This window comes from Ixodes scapularis, unplaced genomic scaffold (genome assembly GCF_016920785.2).
Source record: "Ixodes scapularis isolate PalLabHiFi unplaced genomic scaffold, ASM1692078v2 PGA_scaffold4__175_contigs__length_147842914, whole genome shotgun sequence".
NCBI lineage: Eukaryota > Metazoa > Arthropoda > Arachnida > Ixodida > Ixodidae > Ixodes > Ixodes scapularis.
Window position 1 is genome coordinate 146,026,317 of NW_024609879.1, and position 26,003 is coordinate 146,052,319.

Sequence of the window (26,003 nt, forward strand, 5' to 3'; positions counted from 1 at the left end):
TCACAATACAAGTAAGGTTTTATTTTTTTATATGCTGCTTTCTTGGTTTTTTATTAAAATGTTTTTTGCTCGTCTTTTGTGTTGCTCGTGCTGACCTGACAGATGCCGGTTTTGTAACACTGAAATAAATGCCAATGGTTGACTCCTAATTGTATAAAGTGTAGATTGCAGGAACTGGAAACCTGGTATAGTAGTTATAATATGGCAGTGTGTAAACAATAATAGGATCAATCTTTTACTGGTTGCTACATGGGCACGACTCTATATATATTTTGCAGTTTGCCCTCAAGAATCGTTGCTGTTCCGAAAAACATGGTGGACACCAAAGGTGACAGGTTTTGCACTATGTTAGGAGCAGTTGTCAGTGTTGGGAGGTACCTTAAGCACATTGTACTTAAAGGTGTTGCTTCAAGTAGGTTTAGGAAACTCACTTTACTTGAAGTACATTCTCCGAGTATAAACTTGTACTTTACTTGAAGTATTTTTTTTTCTGGTACTTTCTGAGGAAAGTACAGCTCCCGACTTCAAAGTACATTACCCTCATTTGGGCTCATTAAATTTGTATCGCAAAATGACGTTTTGTCAACTCCAAAGAAATCCTGGGAGGAATATTCTACTTTATTTTAAGTTGGAATACTCGAGCTATGGTGTATTAGAACCGAGAGGTGTGCCAAGCACCCGTGACGTCAGACATTCTAACGAAGCTGGGCCCCCCAACTACCAGGTGGTGCTGGGAAATTGTTTTACTATTTGTTTTAAAATTGCTTTTCTCGCATTTACGGACGAAAGACTGCTGTTTGTGAGCTGCTGTCTTAAAAGAGACCGTGTCTACACAGAGAGGTAGGTGCTCAAATTTCACTTCCGTACCCCTTTAAGGGGCGGTAAATGGAAGAAAAGGAACTCCACTCCAAACAACACCAAAATGGCAACCGTCCGCCAAGTTCAATGGGAGCGGCAATTGCTCCAAGTCCGGCTCGATTTCGCGGATTGAGCGCGATTTGGAAGCCGCCGAGACCCACTAAAGATTTTTCTAAACATATTTTCTCAGTGAATCAGGTGCTCGTAATTACGGAGGAGGTAATATATGGAGTATACAACAAACCTAAAGAAGTGTTTTGACAAAAACTGATTTTTTCGCAACGTTTCGGATTTTAAGGCACGACAACTAAGGAAACACAGACTCATCGATACATAGAGTACAAAAGTCAGGATCAGAGATAGCTACACTGCATCCAAGTCCAGCACACCGATATTTTCACTCAAACATGGCTGTCCAACATTTACTGTCAAAGGGTGCAATAGAAGTCCAACTTCTATTGCCACCTCTGGTAGAACCTCTGATGCAGTGTTCTTGCAACTTCTATTTTGCCCTGTCGAGATGTTTGTGCAACGTATAGTTCAACTTTGTAATCTTTGGTGTAGCCTCTAGTGCATCTTGCACCTTTTTGTACAACTTGTACAACTCCTAGTGCAACTTGCAAGTTGTAATGCACCGTGATTGCATTAGAAGTGCCTTTTGGTTCAACTCGCTCAGCTATTGATGCAACTCTGGCAACTTATACGCAGCTCATGCAAACAGATGTTGTAACTTCTAATGAAACCTGTGCGACGTCTTGTGAGAACAGCTTGTTTATCTCATAACCGTTGACACATCTTCAACCGAATGGGAATGTTCCCTATAATAACTTTGTTTTCTCGTCGCATTTTGCTCCACGATTCAGGGGCAGACTACCGGCACCGTCTCCAGGAATTAGAGGCAGAGGTGGAGCTGAGCAACGCTCGGATACAAGAGCTTGAGTCTCAGGTGAGCGGGTTCTGCCATAAGGTCACCGGCAGACAGGGTGGACATTAAAAATCAATATAATCTAAGTTGTAGATTAAATCGGTTTAAATCGTGATTTAAATGAAACCAGTTTTACCGTGACGATTGAAATCAAACCTTTTCCACCAAAGCAATCATGAAAGTATATATATTTTCTGGTTGTCTACTCTATGTTCATTTGTTTTGGATTTAAACCTAAGAATCATCAAGAAGATTTTTATAAGGCTGAATTGGAGAGCTAAACGATGTACAGAGCGTTAAGCTTGATTTCTACCTTCCACTAGTCAGCTATGTAACATCCTATTGCAACAAAATCCAAACGCAAAATAAACGAAGACTAGAAGAATAGTAATGTCCGATTGCAATTGTGTAAGAACGCGAAAGAGAAATCAAATAAAACTTTTTAAAGGGGCACTACGGTGTTTCTTGAGTTCCTCATTTTATGGTCATAGCTCAATCTACAAGTTCTAAGCATCCTAAAAAACCCAAAATTACATTCATGCGTCACAGATTTGCTTAATAAAAACCGCGATCAAAGACCCCAACACTTACCGTTGGCGCAGAACGACAGATGGCGCTACCGAACCTTGCTGAATACGGTCGAACAACGGACAGCGCTCGTTAGCCACTCGCGAGCGATGGGTTCCCGCGTGGACGAGCGGGACTGACCGGCCGCTCATCCACGTGGGAACCCATCGCTGGTTTTTCGGCCCGCATAAATAAACCACGCATTGTGGAAAGTTGACTGTGAGGATGTAGCGCTAGCGGTGGTGGTGAAAGGCAAAAGTTGAAGCACATGACATTACCTGTACCAAGAGATGTCAAAAGAAAACAAAATTTCTCTATGTGCCAACTACTATAGACTTATGGGCCACTCTAAGAACCGTCAATAGGCCCCTTGGCACTTTGCTTTTTAGTTTTATGTCAACAAGCTGCATCAAGTGACAGAGATGAATAGAAAAATACAGTTTGCCTCCATAAATATGAGTAAGCCGTGTTTCTTAATAGAACAGTGCCAACTGAAGAAGAGGTCAAGTCGGTCTAAAAGTGTTGGGACCCTCGAATTTAAGGCTCGGTCGGTCGTCTTTTCTTTCCTCGCTTTACTATATTGGTTTGCAGCGTTCTTCCGTTTCTTGACTCTTCAAGCTGGTAAGATTTTACGAAGGTGTAATTTGATGGTTGGTGCATGTTTTTTGTTTTTTTCCACTATTTCAACGTGTGAAATTACTGGGACCAAAAAGAAAAATCCTTATTTTTCTGCAGTTAGGTTCTTTTCCCGTATCTTTTGCTACTCAATAAGTGGCACCTTGGGTCGCCGATAAGTTCATTTTGACTCGTGCTCACGATTCGGCAAGTCTATGGACACGTTACAAAACGTAAGAGCTGCTAAGAACACAAACCACCCTAATTTATTACTTTCATTACCGTTCATCTGTCAGAAATAAACTCCCCCGCGGCAACCCACGATCCCGTTTTCCTCTTCCTTTGTCGAAAAACACCCCGGTGAATTCGAAATGATTCGAATCGCCTGACTTACACACTGCGTGACACCAAAATTTCTGACTTTCGCACTCTCGTGTGCCAACGACGACGACGTCCACCTACTTCCAGCTCCGTGAAAAAGAGGAACTTCAGAATGGCCTGGAGCGTCATCTCAGGTTCCTTTCCGGCATGTTGTGCTTGCTGCTCGTTGGGCTTTGTGAAGCCAGACAAGTCCTCAAAAGGTGAGCCGTCTTATCTTCTTACGGCGCTGCGACATTCTCTGTGGTTATCACCCCTTACCTGTTCTGACTCAAAATGAATCTACTTGTCTGTGACCATCCCCAAAGTTAGTCTGAGTTTCTTTCCTAATATGTCTCGATAAGTTTTTAAAGGTATTTCTTGGCGTTTAGCAAGATTGTTTGTAAGTGACTGTAAGGGAAGGGCAGTGAGTTGCCGGAATGGCAAGATCTGTCCTACCTACTTAACTATGGTACTAGTAATGTTATTACTAATTAAAATGTTTTTTGTAATGTCTTGGAAACACCCATACGGGTTATTTCTATTCAGGTGGAATTTGCTTTGATTTGCACGCACCTCTGATAGTAGGTCTCTGGAAGTATTGCATACATGTGTGAAAAAGTGGGAACCAAACTAAACCATGGAGTTTTGAAAAGCAAACGCAGAAAATGTTGGATGCTACCCACAAATGGCTTGTTTTTACAGGATACCGAAGCTAGGCAAAAGCCTAATTTCTTTTTCTGTCTTTTTTTGTATGTTTTATTGCATGCAATTGGCGTTCAATACATGATTCTCTGTAAATGTGTTATTCATAATATGTTTCTCTTTAAACTTTATGTCGTGTTTTCTGCATCTTTTTTTGTATAAAGAAACCACATGCTTTTTTTCTCGCTGTTCGATTGTTATTAGAAATTTTGTATGCAGTCTCAAATGTCTTGGAAGCAATTGTTGTAGACACCTCTCCTGTCACCCTAAGATAAAATGTTGCTTTGGGTTCGTTTTCACTGATGACTTATTATCGTCGTCGTTTTATCATTACAATTGTAATAAAAGTAACAGCCTTTTTCAGTCATTTAGTAAATTAGATAGTATACTGCAGTAACCTCTGAATATTATAATTGCATGTCTCTGCTCGCACTTGCCTTGACATTTGCTGTATTACCTATTAATTAATGTTGTTATTACCTCTGCACACTATTTCCCAAACTGTTATCAAGACTTCCCAAAGAGTGCTCCACAACATCCCTTTTTCCGGCGCACGGGACATTAGGCACAGGAGCTGTCCCACGCAGCAACCTCATTTTTTTTTCGGGAGCAAAGCTGTTTTTATTTAATCAATAAAGAGGGAGAGAGAGGGTTGTCCTCCTTTCCACATGCAATGCTTGAAGGAAGAGGGGGATGGGTGCGAAAGGGAAGGCACTCCTCTTTCTTGGGAAGGGAAGAAAAGAGAGGACAAAGGAACATGTACTGAGAGGAAGGGAGAAATTGCCTCTTCTCTTCACACTGCGAGACTGCTGGGGAAAGGGATTGGGGAGAAATGGAGGATTCTCCTTTTCTGCTCCGTGTTGGGAGGGGAGGAAGTCTGGGGAAAAGGGAAGTAGACTCCTCTGTATCAGGTTGAGGGAGAGCAGCTCTCTCTTCCCAACTGCTTTTTTTTCCCCAGAAGGGAAAAGTGTGAGGAGCACTCCCTTCCCCAGCTGCTTCTTTTCCCCAGCAGGAGGAAGGGTGAAGAACTTCTCTAGCTGCCTCTTTTCTCCAAAAGGGGAAAGGGCGAGCAGAGCTCCCTCTCCTTCGGCTGCTTCTTTTTCCCTAAAATGGGAGAGGAGGAACGGCAGCGTTCCTCATCTCCTCTTTCCCAAGAGGGGGAGAAGTTCTCCCTCTTCCAGGTGCTTTTTTCCCCAGGAGGGAAAAGGGAGAGTGGCAGTCTCTCCCGGCAGCTCCTCTCCTCCAAAAGGGGAGAGGGGAAAGCGGCCAGTATTGATTTTGGGGAGCGAGGGATCTGGGCTTCCTGCATCCTGCTCCGGGATGTGGGTCGGCGGTCTGTGTAGCTCTCCGGGCTGTTAGCGCATCGGGAGCATTGAGAGGAAAGACGGAGAGGACGCGGCACGACGGTCACGCTTGGTCAGACTGGTGCTCGGGGGATTGGACGACTCGTCACGAGCGGGCGGCGACCTCAGTGACGGATGCAACTCTTGGCGCGCGACGCCGGTGCTGTGAGTCGTTTCGAGGGGAGATTGTCTCGGGCCCTGTTTTTGGGTTTTGGGAAGAACTGCGCGTGTTTGTTTCTCTGGCTTCTTTCTTCGGTGTTCTTTGTTTATGTAGTGTTTTCCTTTTCAATGTATTGACCTGAGATGTGCTTGATTCTTTGTGTGCTAGCTTGGACCAGGGGACCGTGTCTTGGCAGGATTAGGGGGTTAAAGCTACAGTCTGAGATTGCTTCGACGATGCCTCTAGGAGTTGTGCCGTTCCACTCCGGTTAATTTATGTGGCCCGATTTCTCGTTTAGGTTATCGCGTGCATATTCATAAGTATTGTTTGGGTTGCCTATGGGCGAAGGAAGGCAGAAAGCAGACAAATTTTGTACCGCTAGAGGGCGGTTGAGATCAGTGTTTTTTTTCCTATGTACGGGTGATTGCCAGTTTTTGGTTTTTGATCGAAATCCACATTTGTGTGGCATTGAATGTTAAGATTATGCTAGTGTTACTGTTTAGCGAATAATCTGTGTGTATTGATCGATTCCACCATTCGTGTAAACCACTTGTCAGAAATTTCGTATGACATTATCTCACTTTATATTCTGTTTTTTATGTACTCGGTAATACGGTATATGTATTTCTAATTAATATTAAGATCTGCAGTCACAGTACTATAGAATCTCCCTAGTGAAGTCATATTTTCAGGAAAAATTTTCGCTATTATCAGTTCCTTCATTCAATCAGCATCTCAGGTGTCTGCGCCAACATTGCAAGCACTCTTCCACTCTATTAATTTCTACTATATCGTGACTCTTTTTACTCTGGCGATGTTCACTTTCATTGAGTCTGTAGATAAAACATTATTTCATCTTGCTAAGCCAATTGGTATAGTATTTGGTCCAAAGTTACAACCTTCGTGTCTAAGCAATTGTGTTGCAAGCTGGGACCTGGTTGCTCACTGGTTGCGCACCAGCCGTGTTCAAGGCATTCCAAGCCTTGCTTAGAGGCCCCTCCCTCCACCGCCGACAGCCAATCAGGTGCTCCTGCCTTGCACCAGTCAAGGCCACCGGAGTCCGAGCGACGGGTTGGGACAAGTATGAATGTCGCCACCCTGCGAGCTAGCCAATGGGCAGCTGCGTCTCGCAGTGCGGCGCTCGTCAGCCTCAGAGGTGTGCATTTGCACATGTTTTACGTGCGCACGCTTCTAGTGGACACGGTCGTCGTTGCACATTGATGCTGCACGTGCTACATGCACGCGTTTGGCGGATGATAGCTGCACTTTTTCTGAGACTGCCATCATTTCTTTGTACTCTAAACTTATTTGTTGTTTGCACTTTCTTGTATTTACTGAGTTGTCTCCGAATGGGATTATGACTGTGACTAGACATTCTTTGCAATTTGTGTTGCAATAAGACTACTAACTCATTCGAATTTTACACCAAAGCACCCCTTGAAACCTTTTTTTTTCAACCGCTGAAATTTTAATGTGGCACAGCACGAGTGCTTTGTGTATAACTGTGTGATTGAATATGTTATTGAGGTATGCATTTATCATAATTACCGGATTCTAATGTGCGCCTTTTCTTTTTTTTTAGATATACCTAGAAACTTTCCGCGCATTAGAATCGGGTGCGAAACTGTTATCGTGGTCGTGCTAGAATCATTATTGTTGGGTATACAAACTGGGTGCACAATAGAACGGAGGTCACATTTGAATCGGGTAAATATCCTGTATACCTCTTTGCATTGCTTAAATTTATCACAATTTCTCAACAGTTGTAAATGTATATAGCATTGCGTATCAATAAGTTCAAAGCCATCTTTCAGGTCTCCAATCCTCAAGCACTGGAACAATAATTTTGTGTTGAAAATTACAGTATGTTTGAAGTACTGATATCTCTTCCCTTTGTGTTGTTATGAAGGCCTCATAAATTACCCTATTGTAGTGACAAATATAAGAAATAGTCTGCAGCTTGGAATGCTAATCTATCAATCTGCCCTTGCATGTATGCTGAATCACTTGCAATGCCTAACATATTTGTAAAGGTACATTTTATTTGTTTATTTTTTCTGTCATTGCGAGCAAAGCCTCGTGCTTCAAGGGTTGAAGTGGAGCTTTTGTAGAGGGAAGTTAGAAGTCTTTCAAGCCCTATGCACAGTTGAGCAATGTCGAAAGAAAGTATGGTATGCTAGTTTAGAACCTTACACTAGTTCTTGCTTACTAGTAACTGTTTTAAAGAATGTATTTCTGTACTTTACTTCTTGTGAAGTTAGGATTTATGGACACACAGGTCAGCCTTGTGGGCATTTGACAACTGTTCATTCTCCTTCATGTGCAACATGATTGTGGGGCCCTGTTGAGACCTCTTTTATGCTCGATGCACACTGCCAGACGTGCCACTTTTGCACTTCTGCCATTAGCAAGGTTTTACATTATAGTAGCAAGCTCCGAGCATGCGGTAGCATGCACAGTAATGAGCAGCGCCTCTAACACACACTTTGCCTTTCCATCATGCACTTTGATTTCTGGAATCTCATGCTTCACATGCCCAACGATGCATGCCGTCTGATCTGTGTTGTAGTATGTTGTACGCTAGGCATGTGGCTTCTAGTGTGTTTCTGTTCTATGCACATTGTACTAAACATTGTATCATGCAAGTATACTTGGTGTCACTTTCAAAATGAAGTTTACCTAAATTACTTTTTCTTGCCAAGCACCAGAAAAAGTAGTGTGCAATATTTATCAGTCCCAATTGGAGCCACTAAATCTTAGAGTGTTAGCGTGCCATTCCCAAACAGCTCCAAATTTTGTTGTCTCAATGCGAAAAAAAAAAGAAAGAAAAGAAAGAAGACTGTAGTATTCTGCAGTTAAGTTTGGTCAGTGCAAAGGGTTAAGGTCCTCAAAAGTGCCACCCCAGTTTCCTTTCTCATCTCAGATCATGGACAAAGGAATCTTACCGTTTATCTCGTCATGGTTCGTTTGGGACAGCAGATCATCATACTTTTCGGTCACGACGGAGGTCACTGTTTGAGTTTCCAGTTTAAACCATACTTTTCGCGCTTCTTAGAGGAACGGAGGGTTGTGTTTTTGTTACGGTGGTAAAAGCTATGACCCATGGGGATTTTTTTTTTTTAAAGGGGGAGGGAAGGGGGCAGTTGAACCCTTCGTAACTCCAAGCTGTGCAGCCGCGGGGGTAGGGTGATGGAATAAGGTGGGACGAAAACGAGCTTTTCCTCGACTACTTTTGGAAGTTTAGTGATTTTAAGGTTTCTACACTTATTGAAGCAACACTTGTTTGCATGTTTTGTCCCGAGACAGATTAGTATTGATAAGGGCGCCAACGCCAAATCTAGCATAAGAAATATTATTTGATAGTTGCGCATTCTTGTAAACCTAGCAGACGTTTGACCCAAATATCATGTATTTCTTTTTTTTAGCTTCAGAGAATGGGGAATGTAACAAAGATAAACTCCTGTCAAGTCCAAATTTTTGGCAAAAAGTGAACTCGAAAAAACACCTTCTGAATTTGACGGAAAATTAACTCAGAAAGCACGGAACCCTATAGTCGGTTTGTTCTCTAGTCCAAATTACTTGACAATTTAGCAACTGTCGTCTCTTTTGCTTGCAGGTTGAATGATGCGGCTGTCAGAATCTTGGAGTCGCATACTGGTAGGCACTTTCACCTTGTGTTGGGTCAGGGTCAAGGTCTTAAAACTTGGATTTGGCTCAGGGGGACTGTGTTCGAGTAGCTCACAGACAACATGCTTTTCTTACCAAATGTTTCAATTGAAAAGAGGGACGGGCAGTCAGTGTAAACATCATGCTCCCACGTGAAGAAGAGCCTTTGACGTAAGACTCGAACTCGACATTAGAGGTAATGAACTTATAAATCGAGACACTTTTCATGCAGCCTTAAAAATGGCTGTGTATTAGTAGAGCACGCATTCAGAAAATGGGCTTCCATTCGTCAGGAAACATTTTACCGCACTTTTATTTTTTTATTTTGGGGTAGGTAGTTTTGTTTTCTCTCATAGAACTTTTATCTTCAGGTCCGGCTTCCATATCGGCTCAAGTGCAGCAGGCAAGTGTCGTAACTATACACTGCATGTCGCGGTTCTGCATTCTTTTCGCCCACCACTTCGATGCCCAGAACGAGCACTTTCCACCAGACCAGTAGTTTCTGACAACAGCCTTCATCAGTTCTAAAACAAAAACAGAAAAAAAAAAGCTTAAGGTAATAGACTTTATGTGAAATTGCTAGGTGGTCTGACAACACCGAGAGCATCGCCATTTTAACGTTGGCAAGCGTCGTCGGTACCGAAGCACGATGAAGGCATCGGAGAGAACCATACGGGGGATGGCGCAGCAGCTGTGTTTTCCGCCTTCCGACCATGGAACGTGGACGAAGAGTTTAAACAACCTACCGCAACGTCTGACGAAGCTCTCGAGGCCCGTGCCCGCTGGCGACAACCTCGTCGAAGCGCCGGTGCAAGTCCTACGCCTTCGCTATGGAAACTTACACAGGCACTGCGAGCTGAAACGTCCTATCCGGCCTTATTCTGCGGTCCACATGAGCTTTGTAATTTCTAAATTTGTCAAACAGTTCAAAGTATGGCGTCTATGCGTTTAATTTCTAGTTGAAACCACAGCTGCCTCAAGAACTGGCAGGTAGGCAAAAGAAACACGAAGGGCTGTTTCAGCTCGTGTTGTCCCCGATAATACAATCAGGTGCAATTTGAACGTGGGGTCACGAGCGTTGGTCACTCTATCTTCCCTCGGTAGCCTAGGAAAGATAGAATAATGTGCAAAGTTTGAATTACCTGGAGTTACCTTCCTAGAAACAAATAGGACGGGACCCGCATGTTAGTTTGAATTATCTGCGAGTTTGAATTAACGAGATTCCACTGTAGTAGTTTGCATGTGTGGCACACAAAGTTATTAAAAATTTATATCATTCCCCATCAAACTTTGCGAGCATACCCATTTTGACAAGAGCGGGAGCCAGTTGAAAACATCTAACTCAGCCGCGAGGTCGCCCAGCACAGAGAAAACATGGACTATTATTTGTGGCCTTTCGTTGCAATAAGGATCACGACTCCACCCGTGCGTTCATCCAGTTAGGCAGACTCCGTGCAAGCACTATGCCCCGCGCACTATTAAAGACCCTCCATTGGCGTGCCTGCAAACACTCAGTCCGCCGGACAAGCAGCACAAGGCGACTTTGACACTTTCTGTCCGCTTTATTTACCACTAAGAAAGCAAACTTTGTGCCACATACTTTGTTTCCATTGCTGTTTGTGATTCCGCGTTGTTTACATGATGGCACGCAGCAGCAGACGGGCATTTTGCCGGCAATGAACAGAACAATCGTGTACGCATGCAGACCCGATCTGCTCCGCTTCTTATTAATATTAAGACGGTGGGCGAGCTTCTTTTTCTGTTCACGGGATGACGCAGCTAATTTCGCATAAGGTCTGTTGCATCGCACTGCACACTCGCACAATGAAAGCGTTTCCCACAAGATCTTGACTCGAACGCACTGCCTCGCGTTTCAGGACAATCGGCTGGTCAGCGTGCTCGAGGATGTCAGTCCGGATTCGGTAAGCTGTCCCACTTGTGTTGACATATTTCTTTTTTTTTTTTGAGACCTCGATGTGCTGCACATTCCTGATCGCCGCGGCTGCCAATGTGACGACACGCAGGTGTACTCGTTTCCCGAAGATGTGGTTCGTGAGCAGATTGAGCTGGAGCTGCAGGCGTTGCGGAGCCAGATCACCAAGAGCCAGGCGGTGCTCACTTACCTTGTAAGAGGATCAGTATTATTGTTTTTTGCTCGTTGGTTGCTTTTTTTGTTTGTAACATATTGCTGGTCTTTTTAGTATACCTTTGTAGATATGGGACACAAAGCAAAGATCACTTAGAGGTAAACGCAAACGAGAAAACTGTTTTAACCACAACTCTGGAACTTGGGAAAGCTGAGGAAGATGCGGTGTAGTGTGGGATCGGTTCAAGGCACTAGATGCTTGGGCAGCATTGCTGGGATCCTGCTAATTTATTGAGCACTGCCTAGGGATTTTTGAGAGCCCAAATTTTTGCAAATTGTCTGGCCCTGTTAAGTGGAGTAGTTTCTTTTTTTTTTTTTTCGCAGTTGAAGCGTAGTTGTTGCATGCTGCCAGACGTTCCCACTTTCCTGCCCTTTGTGTGTATTGATGCACGCCACACTTCTAAATTTAGAATGAAATAGTTGGCAGCTCGATGTAAGTTGCAGAGGCATAATTCTTTGCTCTGGTTTGATGTTGCAGCACGCAAGAAGCTCCAGGCTTCCACTTCGGCCGGCGTTGTCGAGCTCGGCCGCGGACCGCAGGGCAGCGTTCTACCGGCGTGGATTTTCTGAAGACGGTTGGGAAACCGCTTGTTTCTTTCTCTCTCTCTTGTTCGTCTGGCCTCGGCTCTCTGGACAGTTTAGGATACTTGCGGAGGAGGTATCGGACAACCTTGCTCAGAGGATGGACTCTGTGCAAAGTGGGAAAATGGGTATCTAGAAAGAAGATGTCAGACACATGAAAAGTAAAGGATATCCGAAGTCAAAGACGTCGACGTCGGAGATGCATCTGAGATCGGCGTCTAAGATGTGCAAAGTGTGAGAGATGCAAAGGCTGAGCTGCAGAAGCGCTAAGACTTTCAAGGTCTGATTTGCCCAAAATGTAGTGTCGAATATTCGAATTTTCGAATAGTAGTTTCAAATAATGTGCTACTCAATATTCGCTTTGAGGTGAACTTCGATATTCATACTTTTCTAAGTGCCGATTGCTTCGGGCTAACCCCGTTGAGTGCTTCTCGCGAAGCATGTGTGCACTGTGGAAAAGCAATGTTGGTGGGCTCCGTGGGTACTGCTTCCCCGCATTTCACAGGTGCTTGGCAAGAAGCGCACTCAACGGGGCTAACATGTCGCGATTATGAAAAAGTATGTTAGGCAACGATGTCTTGACAGCCCACATTCATCATTCATGTTTTTTTGTGTTTTTTTTCATATTTTTAATAGTGGAATGAATATTTGCATGTAGTAAGCAGATTTATAAACCCCTAGATTAGGATAGATGTGACAAATCCGTCGTGTACCTGTCACACTTCATAACTACTATAGTTATATTAAAATTAACTGAGCTTAGAAGTGAATGAGTGGAAGGTCGGAAACAACCTTCATGAGTTCAGCCGAATTTTCGTTTAAGCATGGCACACTCTAGTGAAAGACTTGGAGAAGCTAGTCTATATTCTATGTAAAATATTCGGCCAAAAACACTATTTGTTTCGAATTTGCCCGAAACTCAAAATTCACTATTTGCACATGCCTACCAAAATATGAGATGCCAAAAATACTAGGCGACTAAGGTGTAGGATGCACACAGTCTAAGGCACCCAGAATCTGAGGCATCCAAAGTCTGAGACGTCCAAAGTCTGAGATGTCCAAAGTCTGAGACGTCTAAAGTCTGAGATGTCCAAAGTCTGAGACGTTCAAAGCCTCAGACATCGGAAGTCTGGGACATCTAAAGTCAAAGATGTTCCAAGTCAATGACATCCAACCAGATGCCCAGAATCAAAAACCTAAAGTTTAAAATGTCCAATTAAAAAAAAAAAAAATGAGGTCAATGACCTTTATAGTCTAAGGTACCACTGTTTAAGACATCCAGACTGACATTCCAAGGTTAATAAGACATTAAAGAAATTCGAAGACAAAGTCATCCCCAGTTAAAGACTGAAGATCCCGAAAACAGAGTAAGGAAAAGACAAAAGTAGTCAGGTATCTGGAAGAGCATTTTTTATGACTAGTTAGTATTTGTAATCGCTCATGACTTGACTCTCTTGTTCTCACGCAAATCATTATTCTCATAGTTGTTGTTTAATTTAGCTATGCTTTTGTCAAGCTTTCCTGTTATCCAGCTCCAGCAGCAATGTCATTCTGAGCCTTGACAGAAGTGGTGTTACATTTTGACGGTGACATGCAGATCATGATATTAGCTTTTGCGTTACAGGGCCTCACCCAGACGACCAAGTGTACGACACTGTGGGCACCACCAAGCCAAGGTGCTCCACCGCACACCGTGGAAATTTGTAAGTTTCACAGACAGTAAGGCATGAAGATGCACTAGTTGTTACATGGTTAAAATGATAAACAGCACAAAAAGACACTGTTTCGTATTTGTAACTGCATACACGTTTGGAAGTACGGCCTTGGGGCGCCGCCATCTTGCTTGCGTGGGGTGTGCTTGGGCGCGTCATAATTCGACTACGACGCCTTAACAAGGCATCATAATCGGATTATGACGCGCCCAAGCACTCCCCATGCGAGCAAGATGGTAGTGCTCTGACCGTACTTGCAAACGTTTACCTGTAGTGTAGTATAAACAAGAAGTTGTGAGTGGTGTAAGAAGGCTCAAGTGGAGTAACGCCGTCTCCGGAGGCGTTACTCCACTCGTTTCTCGTGCGTGCCACCAGATGGGCGCCATGGTCATCGAGGTTTACGAATGCCGTCTCCTACATGGGCGGTGAACCATTCAGCGACTGCAGCGAAGCTTTGCTCGTTTTAAACTGAATGCAACAGTTAAACCAAGCACTTCGAAGCAGCGGTGGACGCTCTTGATGTTATGTAAGGCTGTTAACCGTTTCAGAAAAGGGCTTCTGGCCGGTATCATTTTCAACGTTTTTGTGTATGGCATGTGCCTTCTTTCTTCGTAAAACGAGTGACTTTTACGAGCTGGGCTGTTCAGATCCTGCACTGGACTATGAAACAATATAAACGTTGGAATGTTTACAGAGCAGGCAAGCACTATCAGCATGCAAAGTGCTCAGAATCGATCGTGAGGGATGGGACCAGTGTTGCCAGCCTCCGCGACTGTTTCTTCCCCAATTTTTTATCGGAAAATTCCCTAGATTTTCAGAAAAAGTGTTAATTTGCATCGATATATAGATTATCGTCATGAAATAGCTTAAAAATAGATTTGTGTAGTTGGGTGGCTATTTAAACGTTAAATTTGCTTCTGTAAAACCTTTTTACATCATTAAAGTTTGTTTCTTTGGCCCTGTGTGGCCACCCCAGAATCGTTGTTGTTACCCCTGGAGATGATCTCTGATCTCGACAATATACAAAGAAGCCTTTTTTCGTTTTCCTCACTGCACTCAGTCGGTACGGGGAGGAAAAAGGGAAGGAACGTGTCTCTAAAGCCCTCTGAAACCCATTAAAAAAACAATCCCTAGATTTGAACAAATTTCCCTTTGCCCCTAAATGATGATGGAAATCTCTAGATCTAGGGGAAAATCCCTAAGGTTGGCAGCACTGGATGGGACGCCAAAGCCCTGTTGTGGCGACGGTATGCTATTTGCTTCTTACGTACACCCCGACTCCACTGCAGGCAAAACGCTTCCCTCGTTTGCACAAAGGAGTCTAGTTTAAAGTAAAGAAAAAAATATGCGTTTTGGCATGCTTTTCAGGATATAATAATACTTATGTCCGTGGATCACGCTTACACGCTGCAAAAAGCGCTTTTAGGTGGCGTGATACTTTTTTTCTTTCGCGTCATTAAGCCCAAATCCCTAGCAAAACTTTCCAATCAAGTTGATCTGATGACAGAACTCGTTGAACGTTAGTTTTGGTGCACAAATGCAACGAGGCAGAGGCACAGCAAAAATGTGGTTCAATCTTTGGATTTGGTTTTTGAACAGAGAACTAATTTGTTAATATCATTCAGAATGTAAACACCCCCTTACTTTAGGGCCAAGCAACTTTTGGTGAACAACAACTAACAGTGCACTACTCTTGCGCTTCCAGGCAAAGTAAAACTGAATGCGCTATAAATAGGGCCGTTCGCTAGAAGGAGGGTACTGGCAGTCTGCGAGTCCTTTTCTTTTTTTCTCAGTCTTCGTCAAATTGCAGGGATAGCCCGGAAAAAAAAAAATTGGGTTGTGTGTATGTTTATAGAGCCTAGAACTTGGTCTGCCTCAACGGGCGACTAGTCTCCCAGCTGTAGATGAGCAATTTAGCCAGTGCAGTACAACCGCTAGCCTTGGGGCCTTCAACGTGCACCACGCAGTAGTGATACACGACCGCACGCCGGTACGATGCACACCCACATCGAAACGGGCAGGGGTGGTGTTTCAAGGTAGCCCGGAAACTTTGTTAGAACTGCGTCTTTCGCCAGAGCAGCTTTCCATGGGGCACCTACAAGGATGTGGCCCTTGCAGACGGCTTTCTGTGATATTCTCACAATCCTCGATTCAAAATGTCTCTCGCAGACGAAGTCTGTCGGCTGCAGGAGGCGGTCCTTGCGCGAAATCACACTACGCCATACCTTAAGGCGGCCTTCTTCTTTGGGACTAGCAAAAAGGGGAAGGCCCCTCCGTTCACGTTCTGTGTCCCGCGTTTCACCGTGGCACGAAGCACTTCTCCATTGCCGGCAGCTTCCGGAAGCCAAATCTGACAAAAAACAAATTCATAACCACAGAAAATTGTGCTCCGTTGTAGCCTGGGGCATACCGCCGCCCGCTAACACTTGTGAAAGGATGGCTTTGGTGGGTGTGCCCTGCCGGCAGGATAGACAGCCTCATGCCGATCTTTGCGACGACGGCTCTTTGGTGGAGGCGCAGCGTTATGCCACCTGAAGTATTTCTATCACCACAACGACGAGCATGGGCATAAAACATTTTTGTTTCAAACCTTCGAGGCTATTGTAGTTTTCATAGTGCTGCGACTCCGTTCAGCGTTGAGGCTAGGTACATACGCGAGCGCGTGGCCTCGTCTGGCGTACCCCATGGACGAGGGCCCTTGCGAATGAGACGCAGCGCGTCATCGTGCAGCAGTACAGGGCTGCAGCACTGTGAAAACTGCCATTAGCCTCTACAATATTGGGCCGAAAAGTGGTCTACAATGTATAGGCCATTAACATCTCCAGAGTTTGATCTAAAGTCAGCTGGAAATGTTGGCGCCTACACGCAGGGATTAAAACTTTTCTCCAAAGAATTCTTTTAGCAGTAGATTTTACCTCGTGAAATTTCAACGTGCAGCTCCCTTCGTGCAAAAGATGGGACCGACACCGCTATTGACCAATGTAGAGGTGTTGGTCTTCTTTTAGCACAAAACGTGTTCTAGGGCTAGTCTTTGAGCCTGGAGCACCACGAAATGTGACACGAGATAGGAATATAGGGTGACACGAGGTGTCTTTTTGAAAGACTGTGTGTCGCCCGAAGGGAATCGAATCGCCTACATCTTTCTCAGTAATCAGGTTTTCTATTGTGAGTCGCACTGGTCGGGGACGGCTTTGGTTCACATGGCTATAGTTGCTGTACTCGTGTTGCTGCAAAGGCTTTGCTAAACGCGGTTAAATTTTGTGCTTGTTTTTCGCTTTGCCCCCTGCCCAGTGTAATTTCGAGCGAGCGTTTCTCTCCCTTTGCACTGTTTTTCTCACAAGAAAGGAGCTACGCCTCGAAATTTTTTGCTGTGAAATCTACTGCCATCAAGAGGATTTGAGGTTGCTGCGTGCAGGTGCCGATATCTCCAGTAAAAATAACACCCCCTAGTTACCAATAAACCTGTTGCAAAACGTACGGCAGGGTATTTTGGGAACCTTCGGTACATATCACACACTTTCTTTATGCACTTCCGCAACTGTGCGTGAGTTGCAGCAGCTACCGCCAGCAGCCGTCACAGCCATCCGCCATCCCGGCCGTCCGCCGGTACATCGCACGTCGTTGGCGATGTACCGTGTTTTTGGCAGCGTAAGCGCATTGCTGCATGGGAAGCAATTCACTTATTTAAATACGTAATGCATCGTAACTTACCTACACATTTTGCGGTGTTACCGAATCCAGATGTTTTGCACCGCAACCGTGCCAGGGTTTGACCAGGTTCGACGCAGCGTTTGTGTAGCAGACGACAGAGCCGGTACGAGGGGAGAGGGATGAGCAAGGGGTAGCCTCACAAGCCAGACAAACCTCTCCCCCATTTCCGCGCACTCGTCGGCTCGTCCGACTCGGCTGCTCGAAAGTTGTTGCCTCGGTAACCTGCGCCTGCTCGCGTAGATCTTGTGGTAGCGGGAGGAAAGACGACGGGAGGGCCGTACCAAGAACTTCCCATTATTCGTCGCGTGGTGCGTGCGGGCTTTTGTGATTTTTGTAAAGGGCCTGTGCCTCGGCGCCTTACAAAGCCCCCCACGTACAACCGCGGGTCTTCCCGGTTGCCCGCACCTCGGTGCTTCACGAAGTTCCCCGTATGCATCCACAGGTCCTCCGAGCACCGTCCTCCCTCCCACGACAACCGTCCTCGGTTGTCGAGCACATTCTCCTGCCCGGTGTTGCCGGGGCGCGACGCCACCATCGCGAGGGCCACGCAGACAGAGCAGACCCTTGTGCTTTCGCGCGAGTCGCAGACGGATCGCTCCGAGCCTCAGTCCGGGCCTCGATTCAAGCCTCGGTCCGTCCCTCCGCTCATCCCCAACGGACCCGTCCCACTGGTCCAATCAAAGACACCGGCGGCGGTTGCGTCGAGTGCCACGTCGCCCTTGCTGCGGCGCCGCACGCACAGCTTTGTCTGTGCGATCCGAGAGGGGAACAGCCAGCTGGTGGATGCGGCCACGGAAGACGAGGCGACGACGGACAGTACGCCTCAAGCTCCTCCGCAGTCGTGAGTCCCTTTGTTCTCGTGTCCCAACTGACCGAACCGTTCGGAAAAATGATCTTGTATATGCTGTCGCGTCTCGTTAAAGCGGTACCGAAATAAAATTCCAGGGCCTATTTCAATGTCTAAATGTTGGCTATGTTCCGGCAGCACCGCAGAGACACCAGCCGGTTGCTTGAAAAGACATCAAAACTTTATTTAAAACGACTACCGGGCTGCGCTCCGGTGGATGTTCCCAAAGCTACGCGAAATGTCGTCAGGCGGCGCCGAGTCTTCCATGATGCATCACGCTCTCCGACGGCCGCTCTTCGAGCATTCGCTAGAATCGGCTGTTTCGAACGAAAAATATAGCCACCTGTTCAAAATACGGGCTCGCGATGTTTGCTTGCAGATGTCGTCGATCGTGCTTCAGCTCATTTCCAAGCTATGAGATGTACTTTTAAATTTTTATTTCGGTATCCCTTTAACGTGGACCCCGTCAATATGGATACCCGGCTAAACTGACACAAGTTTCGAACTGGGCGAAGTACTCGCATTTGTGTTGTCGTTTCGGACGACTCGCGTCATGGACCACGTTTTGGTGTAACGTAGGTTTCTGTACTGACTACACATGGGGGGGTCTACTCTGTTTCACTTTAGAGCAACACCAAACGCCCAGGAAACTTTTTTCGTTAATTAAGTGTCTGGGTACGACGTGTACGTCACGAAACAAACTTTCCCCCCAAAACAATTTTTAGCACAATATTTAAGTTGCAGGACGCATCTTCAGCCGTATTCATCAGATGTGTTTAACACCTGTTCAATTGCCGATTATCTATGTGATTGATTAAAATGATCACGTGGCAGGTGGTAATCGCAGCTACGTAAGCACTCCATATTCACCAGCCATGTTTAGGGGTTAGGCACCATAAGCGACTTCGAAGGCGACTAAAAAAAGTCTTAATCGGGGCGTACGGCTAGTTTAGCCGGTGTTTAGCGGGTGACTAGCGGATCGGCACCATGGCCGACTGCTGTCACGGCTGACGGCCAGTGCTAGTGAAGCACTTGCTTTCTTGGAACGCTGGGGGACAGATCCAGAAGGAATCGGAGCAGCAAATACTGTGGGAACGGACGTGTTCACAGGTCAGAGATACTGCTAAAGCAATCTCAGCAAGGCGTAGGAGGACAAGAAAGCCTGCATTTACGTGCTCTTCCGTATTTCTTTATGTCGCTGGCAATGCTGCTTTCGTGTTTTCTGCCTTGCATTTTTTTTTTTTCATTTTCTTTGTGAAACCCTGTCCCAGAAAATCAGTCTCTGAACATAACATTTTATTTTTGCTAATAGGGTATTTAAATATTAGTTTTTCCACTATAAAATCCCATTCACGCGCTGGGGTTTAAGTATGTGCATACGGGACCTACCTTTTTATGTCACTTCTGTTAGTTACTCCTGACTAGCTAGTCGCCCGCTCCTTAGTCGCCGATTTTACGCTTAGCTTGTCGCTACTTATACATGCCACTAGCTTGAGAACAAAGCTAGTTAGTCACGACTGGTGAATGCAGCTGCTTCAGTTAGGAGCAATTCTCCTATTCTGGCACGTTAATCCACAATAAAAACATGCTTGAGAATCGTTTCTAAAAACACAAAAATGTGAAACAATTTTTTTTATATAGCTAGATTGCAAAAAAAATTTTTACAAAATAAAATTCCCTTCCCCCCTTTCAAAAAACATTTAGCGCAATATTTACATTGTTAGGCTCGTTTTGAGTGAGGTGTGACTCCGAAACGTACCTTATACTTTAGCGTGTTGTCCAAATGAGCTATATTAGGTGTGCACTCGGACGGTTTACTCAAAAGAGTTTACTCAAAATAGTTGCATGAACTGAGTGAGTCTTTTGTGTGTCTTCCTAAAAATTAATAAGGAAGGTACGTGCTGGGAGAAAAGTAGCGGAAAAGGGAGACTCTTAACAACCCTGCTGTCAAGACGCCTTTTTATTTTGCGGCGTCACTCGGTTTTTTCCCCAGATGGCAGCACACTGCAGCGGCGGGAAATTTACTTCCTGTGGGAAAAAAAAAAAAGTTTGTCGGGAAGTGCAGCCACCACAGCCGTTAGAAATCCAGTTTACGCGTTGGCGCGGAAATTTTGCTTATTGTCACGACGGCTTTTACTACCTTCAACTGGCTGTCAACTCGGAGCTTGATGTCTTGAAAGTTGCACGTGAATTTTATTGACAGAAGTGAGTTACTTTGATGGCATTCAGTTTCAGTTCTGAACTCATGTCGGCAGGATGACATCTGTGAGACATGCTTATACCGTTTTTCGCGGAGATTCTTGTTCTGTGGCAATTTGTTTTTTAGAGCGAGTGCTTAGAAATCTGCATTTAGAGGTGGGCTCTTCTGAAGGCCTTACCTGGGCTTCCTCTTCCTTTCCTTCTCTTTCAGCTCCGAGCCTGTGCGGAAGCGTGCCAAGCCTCAGGTCAGTATAGACCAGTGTCCGAAATCCTAGCCCCCAGCAATACAAATGGGGAATAATAATCTCAAACACAAGCTCTTGCGAAGAGAGGGGCTGCGCATAAAGCAAGATTTTTGCTTTTTACAGCACTCTTGGCATCGGTCTGTTCTTGGAGCTTTGGGACTTTGCATTTCTGACATTCTTGCACTACGATATGTAAAAAGGTTTCTAAAAAAAACCGTCTTGCAAGAAGTGCATCCCCCCCTCCCCCTACTGTGTCATGGGTGTCAGCATAAACAAACATGGCAGTGCCCATGGAAGAGAGCAGACACATTCAAAAGAGCATCTGCTCTGTTCCATGGGCGCTGCCATGTTTGTTTATGCTGACGCCATGACACAGTAAAGGGGGGGGAGGTGCTTCTTGCAAGACTCATTTTTTTTTAGAAACCTTTTTACATATCGTAGTGCGAGAATGTCAGAAATGTGCAGCCTGAGGTTCTATCTTAGAAAGCATAAATTTGCATGTGCTGCTTGCGTAATTTCCCTAGATTATGCATTCTTGATGCTCCAAGTGCTTCATGCATCGCTGTAAAGCTTTTATTTCATCAAAAAATATTTTTGTTTCTTATTTTTTTTGCATTTTTAATAATTGTCATATGTAGCATAACTAATGTTTTTGGTAATATGAGAATGTGAATAACTGTAAATAGTATTTTGGTCAGGCTCAGAAATTAAGTGTTTTGGGACACAAGTCTTTTTAAATATCAGGACAGCGAAACCTGTTTATAAAGTCTAATATAGCAAAGTATATGAAGTAAAGCAAAGTTAAAGGATGATTGTAATACTGTTACCACAGGCATTTGAGGCACTCTTTTTACTATAGAGAGGTCCTAATGTATTGTCTACAAAAGCTGTTTGTGCATTACTCTTATTTTGAGCATTAGAGAACTTGAAACTAAACCTTATCAGTTTATGTCGCACGAGTTGCTTGTCGCATTAAATCTTTTTGGTTTATTAAAGTCCAACCCCATTCTGTATTTTACCTTCTTATAACCATACTTTCTTTTTTGTAATGGAGCTCGACCAACTGAAATTTATTTTCTCCCCAACATTTCACAGTTTATTAATAATTTGGGAATTAAAATTATCTCTAAAACATCTATGCTTTATTTGAGCTTGCTGATAAGAAGAGAATTACATCTTGCATTGATTTTCTGCACAAACTGTAAGGCAGTCGTGACAAGATTGTATTGTTGGTCGCTGCTGTTGATGGCCACAAATAAAAGTGATTGGTAGATTTATCATTTGGGTGATTGAGTAATAGTTTGCAGATTGATTGGTTAATTAATGGGTATAACTGATGCATTGATTGTTTGACAGTGTTAATTTAAGTATCTATAAGATTGATCATTTGATCGAATGATTGACACATTAATTAATTGGCTGACTGGTTGATAATATACTGATAGGAATAATTTTACATACGTCAAACCAGTGTATGACATCCCACGAAGGGTGGTGAACCATACCGTGAGGCTCTGCACCTATTGAAGATGAGGATGGAATGAGTTTTGCATGAATGAATTGATTCATTTACTGAAGGTTCGGTGCGAGCACCAACGAGGAGGTTATAGTACGAGACGGGGTGGCCTTCTGCAATGTTCCAGGTGCCAAAACTGATGTTCGAAGACGTCGATGCTGCCAAGAGAGACCTGCAGTCTCGTAAGGCTGCGTTCCGCAAGAACCTCTTGGGTGCGTGGAGGAGTCTGCTTCTTCCGAGCTGTCCAGCGTCATTGAACGATCGCTGTCGTTTTTGGCTCGGTTATACGCATCCGTTTGATGGATGCGTTCTACCCCGTCTTGATGTCTTCGTATGCCACAGCTCTGGCTTTGTTTTGTTACCTTTGCTTTGTTGTGCCCCCTGGTGGCTCCCCTTGCGTCAGAAAGCAAGATTAGGTTGTCTAGCATTGAACAACACATGCTCTCTTTGATCAGCAGTTGCTCATGAATTCCCTCTTTGACCCCATTTGAGCCATACCCATTGCCTCATTAATTTCAGAGTGGCAGATCCTCTTTGGAGCCTTTATTATTTTAATTATCCTCTTTTTTTTTATCCTGAGAGGCCAGTTAAAGGGGAACTCCGCCGACTTTTTGGTAGACTTCGATTTGGCTGGAAATTTGCAGACCGCATCAATGACCCTTTCTCAACTGATAACCAAAATATTTTTAAAAAATAAATATTTTCCGTGAAGTTATTGAACTTTCAAGTCACGCCGGCTGCGAGGGTTCCAGGAGGCAACTTTCTACTGGCAACAATGAAAAATCTCTACTTTTCCCTACCCGCGTACGTCACGAATGTGCTGGCAGACGAGCGACTCAGGCAGCCGCGAAGTGGCTTTCCGGATGCCTGCGATCGAGATAATTTTTTCGCAGCTTCAAGGTTGAAAGTTCCTTTGCAATGGGTAGCAATCTGCGCTCCGCGATAGATTGTAGAAACAGTGCCGGGAAAAAGCTTTTTTTTTTTTAACCCTTGTTTTCGTGGGAGAGAAAAAGAAAAGCGTTCCCCGGCAGCAATGGAGGCCAGCCATGTCAAGGTGCTTTTGCAAGAGCTGTGCGCCAAGAATTATAGTGTCACGTGAACCATTCTCACTTTTGCTCGGAATACTTTATAGCCGCCTGCTGAGAGTTGAGTATCCTTTCAGCAGCTGGAACACCTTCAAGAGCGGCACGCATGAACTCAAGCCATCTGTGACCATTACGACATCCGTCCAAAGAGCGCTAATAATATAGAGAAATATAGTACACAATCTAGCACTATAGTCAACATTTTGCACAGCCACATTTGTTATTCACAATTGACTCAGTGATTTTTTAAAGTTTTTTTATAAACACTATATTTGTTTCGGACGTCGAGTCTAGCTCGGGCTACTCTCGGAGTTTCACTCACGCGGCCGATATGTTGAGGACGAGAAGTGAAATGTCTAAACAAAGTTCAAGTCTGAGTTTGGACATGACTTTCGACATATTGCTATTCCTCTCTGCTATTACAGAGGTTTATGGAACAGGTGTTGAGCTTCATTAATATACGACAGAGCCTTGCCTGGTTTGTCAAATGGTTGGCGTGCAATATTTTCTGCAGAAGAAGTGATGAGAATGTCTTTAATGTATTCTATTGCGGAGAAATTTTATATAAAGCTGAAAAGATTTTTTTTTTTTTTTTTATATTGTGAAAATATTAATGTTGTTGAGGGGAGGCATGCAAATTTACAGCTGATGGAAACTGTGCTAAACCAACTTAATTTTAATAAAAAAGAAGTCTTATATAGAATTACCCCCTTCTCATGTGCTCTCGTGGATGGGTGTTTGAACGCATTGCATTCTACTCCAAAAGTAAAAAGAAAAATATGGTTACACATTTTTTAAGTACCTCACACACTATTGTATCTTCAATCAAATCTTCTTTATTTGGAGATGAACAGTGTATTTGTGTATTTTATACGCATTCCATTGCACCTTGATGTTTGGCTTGGTGGTTGCGAAGTTCTTTTAATCGTCATTTTAAGACGATCTTCATGACCAGTGACCTGCCATCTGATCTACACGAATGCAGTTCATTCAATTCTGTACATTTCATTGTTTATGAGAATCGCAGTCTACAAGTCTTAAGTCCCAGCCCAGCACACACATGTTCGTCGCTTTGGAAAACAAGCAAAGTACACGCCACACACGAACGCTGAAAATGGCATCGGCCAGAAGCGCATTTGAGAAACGGTCTACAGATCTTTCGCTAAATTACTTAAAGGCCGACGTCCAGGCTCGAGATTCTGCAAGGCAGAAGATCCTCCCCACCCAGGGGGAGGAGGAAAGAGGCAACGGTGGACAGGGTAAAAGGGGGGAAAGAAGGAAGCAAGGAAAAAGTGGAAAGAGCGAACTGGTCGTCAGTCTTTAAGCACCAAGGAGCAAATTCATGCCACAAGAGTAGTTACACATGCTGACGCGTGCAACAGTAACTTTTCAAAAGAGAATCTAAAACAAATGGCACATTTCTTCAGGTCATGCGGCATGTGCGGCATCTGTACCCACATTCCGAGCATTTTCCGCGGTGCGTTGGCCGTTCGTCAAAAAATGTATTGTGTGACTCTTCGACCTTTCTTCGCCAGCCATCTTCTAATAAAAAGAGAACGGATTTACTAGCGATATCGCGTAACTAGCGAGCCGCGGCTTGAGCGAAGCGAGTTGCAAAAACGGTTTTATAAAAATTCCAATTGCTCCCGTTTTTCTTCTTTTTTTTTTTACTTTCTTATAGTTATGCACATAGGCCAAGGCCATACTTTGTGCAAATATATATAATTAACAACCTCAAACAGCACGAACGCTCAGGTTTTCTTGCTGTTAGATGCGAGAAAGGCGGGCGCGAGCGTACCCGATTGCTGGCCGCGCGCCTTGCTGCACACAAGTGACGTCGCGTTTGGGCGGCGGGGAAAACTGGAGAAAAACTAGGGAGAACGATGTTCCGGTTTCGGCAGCAAACAAAATATCACTTTTTTTAATTAACTAGAGTGAATCCGGGAGAACAAGATAGCATTTCGGAATCGGGAAGCCATCCGCATTCAGATTATGCCTTTGGATTAGGTAGCTCGAAAAGTCGGCGGAGGTCCCCTTTAAGAAGCTATGTGTGCAGGCTGTAGCCTAGACATCTAGCCTTACAGTCCAAACACCTAACTACAGGTTTCCAATTAATGAAGATTAATATTATTATTATTGTTAATCTTTCCTAGCGTCTCTTGAACTCAAGTTTCAGGGAACCTAGGGAAGTTCTCCTGTCTCTAAATTCCCAAGTTGCAGGGATGGTAGGGAATCCCTAGTTTCCCTGGAATCCGGGGTCTACAGACACTAGAGAAAATTTTTTTTATGTTTGCCATCTTTAAAGAGTTTTAGATTTACTGTCTTTTCCTTTCCCTGCAGAGCTTCTTCGTCGGAACTACTTACGTTATACCTTTCCCTGCCGGCAGACGCCCTTTCCCTTTGTGTGTTCAGTCCACCTAGAGCCACCAAAAGAAAGTGTGCTTCAGGGTATCAGCATTCCGTTCCCCAACTCTCTTGTGGGTGCCGCTGCTTTGTTGCCTAATGCAGAGCGGGCACAATCGGTGATGGTTACGAGCAGAAAATGTGACTTCGTGAGCTTTAGACACAGTGTTGGCAGACTCGGACGTTGCAGTTTCGTCTCGTCGCGAAATATGTTAACGTTTCTAGATGACGGAAAAGCGTTTCTTGCGATTTTAGGTTTTGGATAACTGGCAACAATGATTTTGAGCAACAAGATGGCCGACATGTCGTTACTCTGAAGCTTGGCTTGTTTGATGGTTCTCTAATCGGGGACAACTTTCTG

At 44.4% G+C, this 26,003-nt stretch overlaps 1 protein-coding gene across 1 annotated transcript in view; it reads left to right on the forward strand.

Annotated features, from left to right (window-relative positions):
• The first annotated feature begins 280 nt into the window (after positions 1-280).
• Positions 281-26,003, forward strand: part of LOC121837885 — a 72,202-nt gene continuing 46,479 nt past the window's right edge. The window contains exons 1-12 of the mRNA XM_042293744.1: positions 281-328; positions 1,722-1,804; positions 3,434-3,546; positions 9,147-9,187; positions 9,568-9,599; positions 11,074-11,118; positions 11,221-11,322; positions 11,821-11,917; positions 13,549-13,627; positions 17,790-18,188; positions 20,605-20,638; positions 22,282-22,366. Of these exons, the coding sequence (XP_042149678.1) occupies positions 313-328; positions 1,722-1,804; positions 3,434-3,546; positions 9,147-9,187; positions 9,568-9,599; positions 11,074-11,118; positions 11,221-11,322; positions 11,821-11,917; positions 13,549-13,627; positions 17,790-18,188; positions 20,605-20,638; positions 22,282-22,366 (1,126 nt within the window). The 5' untranslated portion in view covers positions 281-312. The remainder of the gene's footprint in view (positions 329-1,721; positions 1,805-3,433; positions 3,547-9,146; positions 9,188-9,567; positions 9,600-11,073; positions 11,119-11,220; positions 11,323-11,820; positions 11,918-13,548; positions 13,628-17,789; positions 18,189-20,604; positions 20,639-22,281; positions 22,367-26,003) is intronic.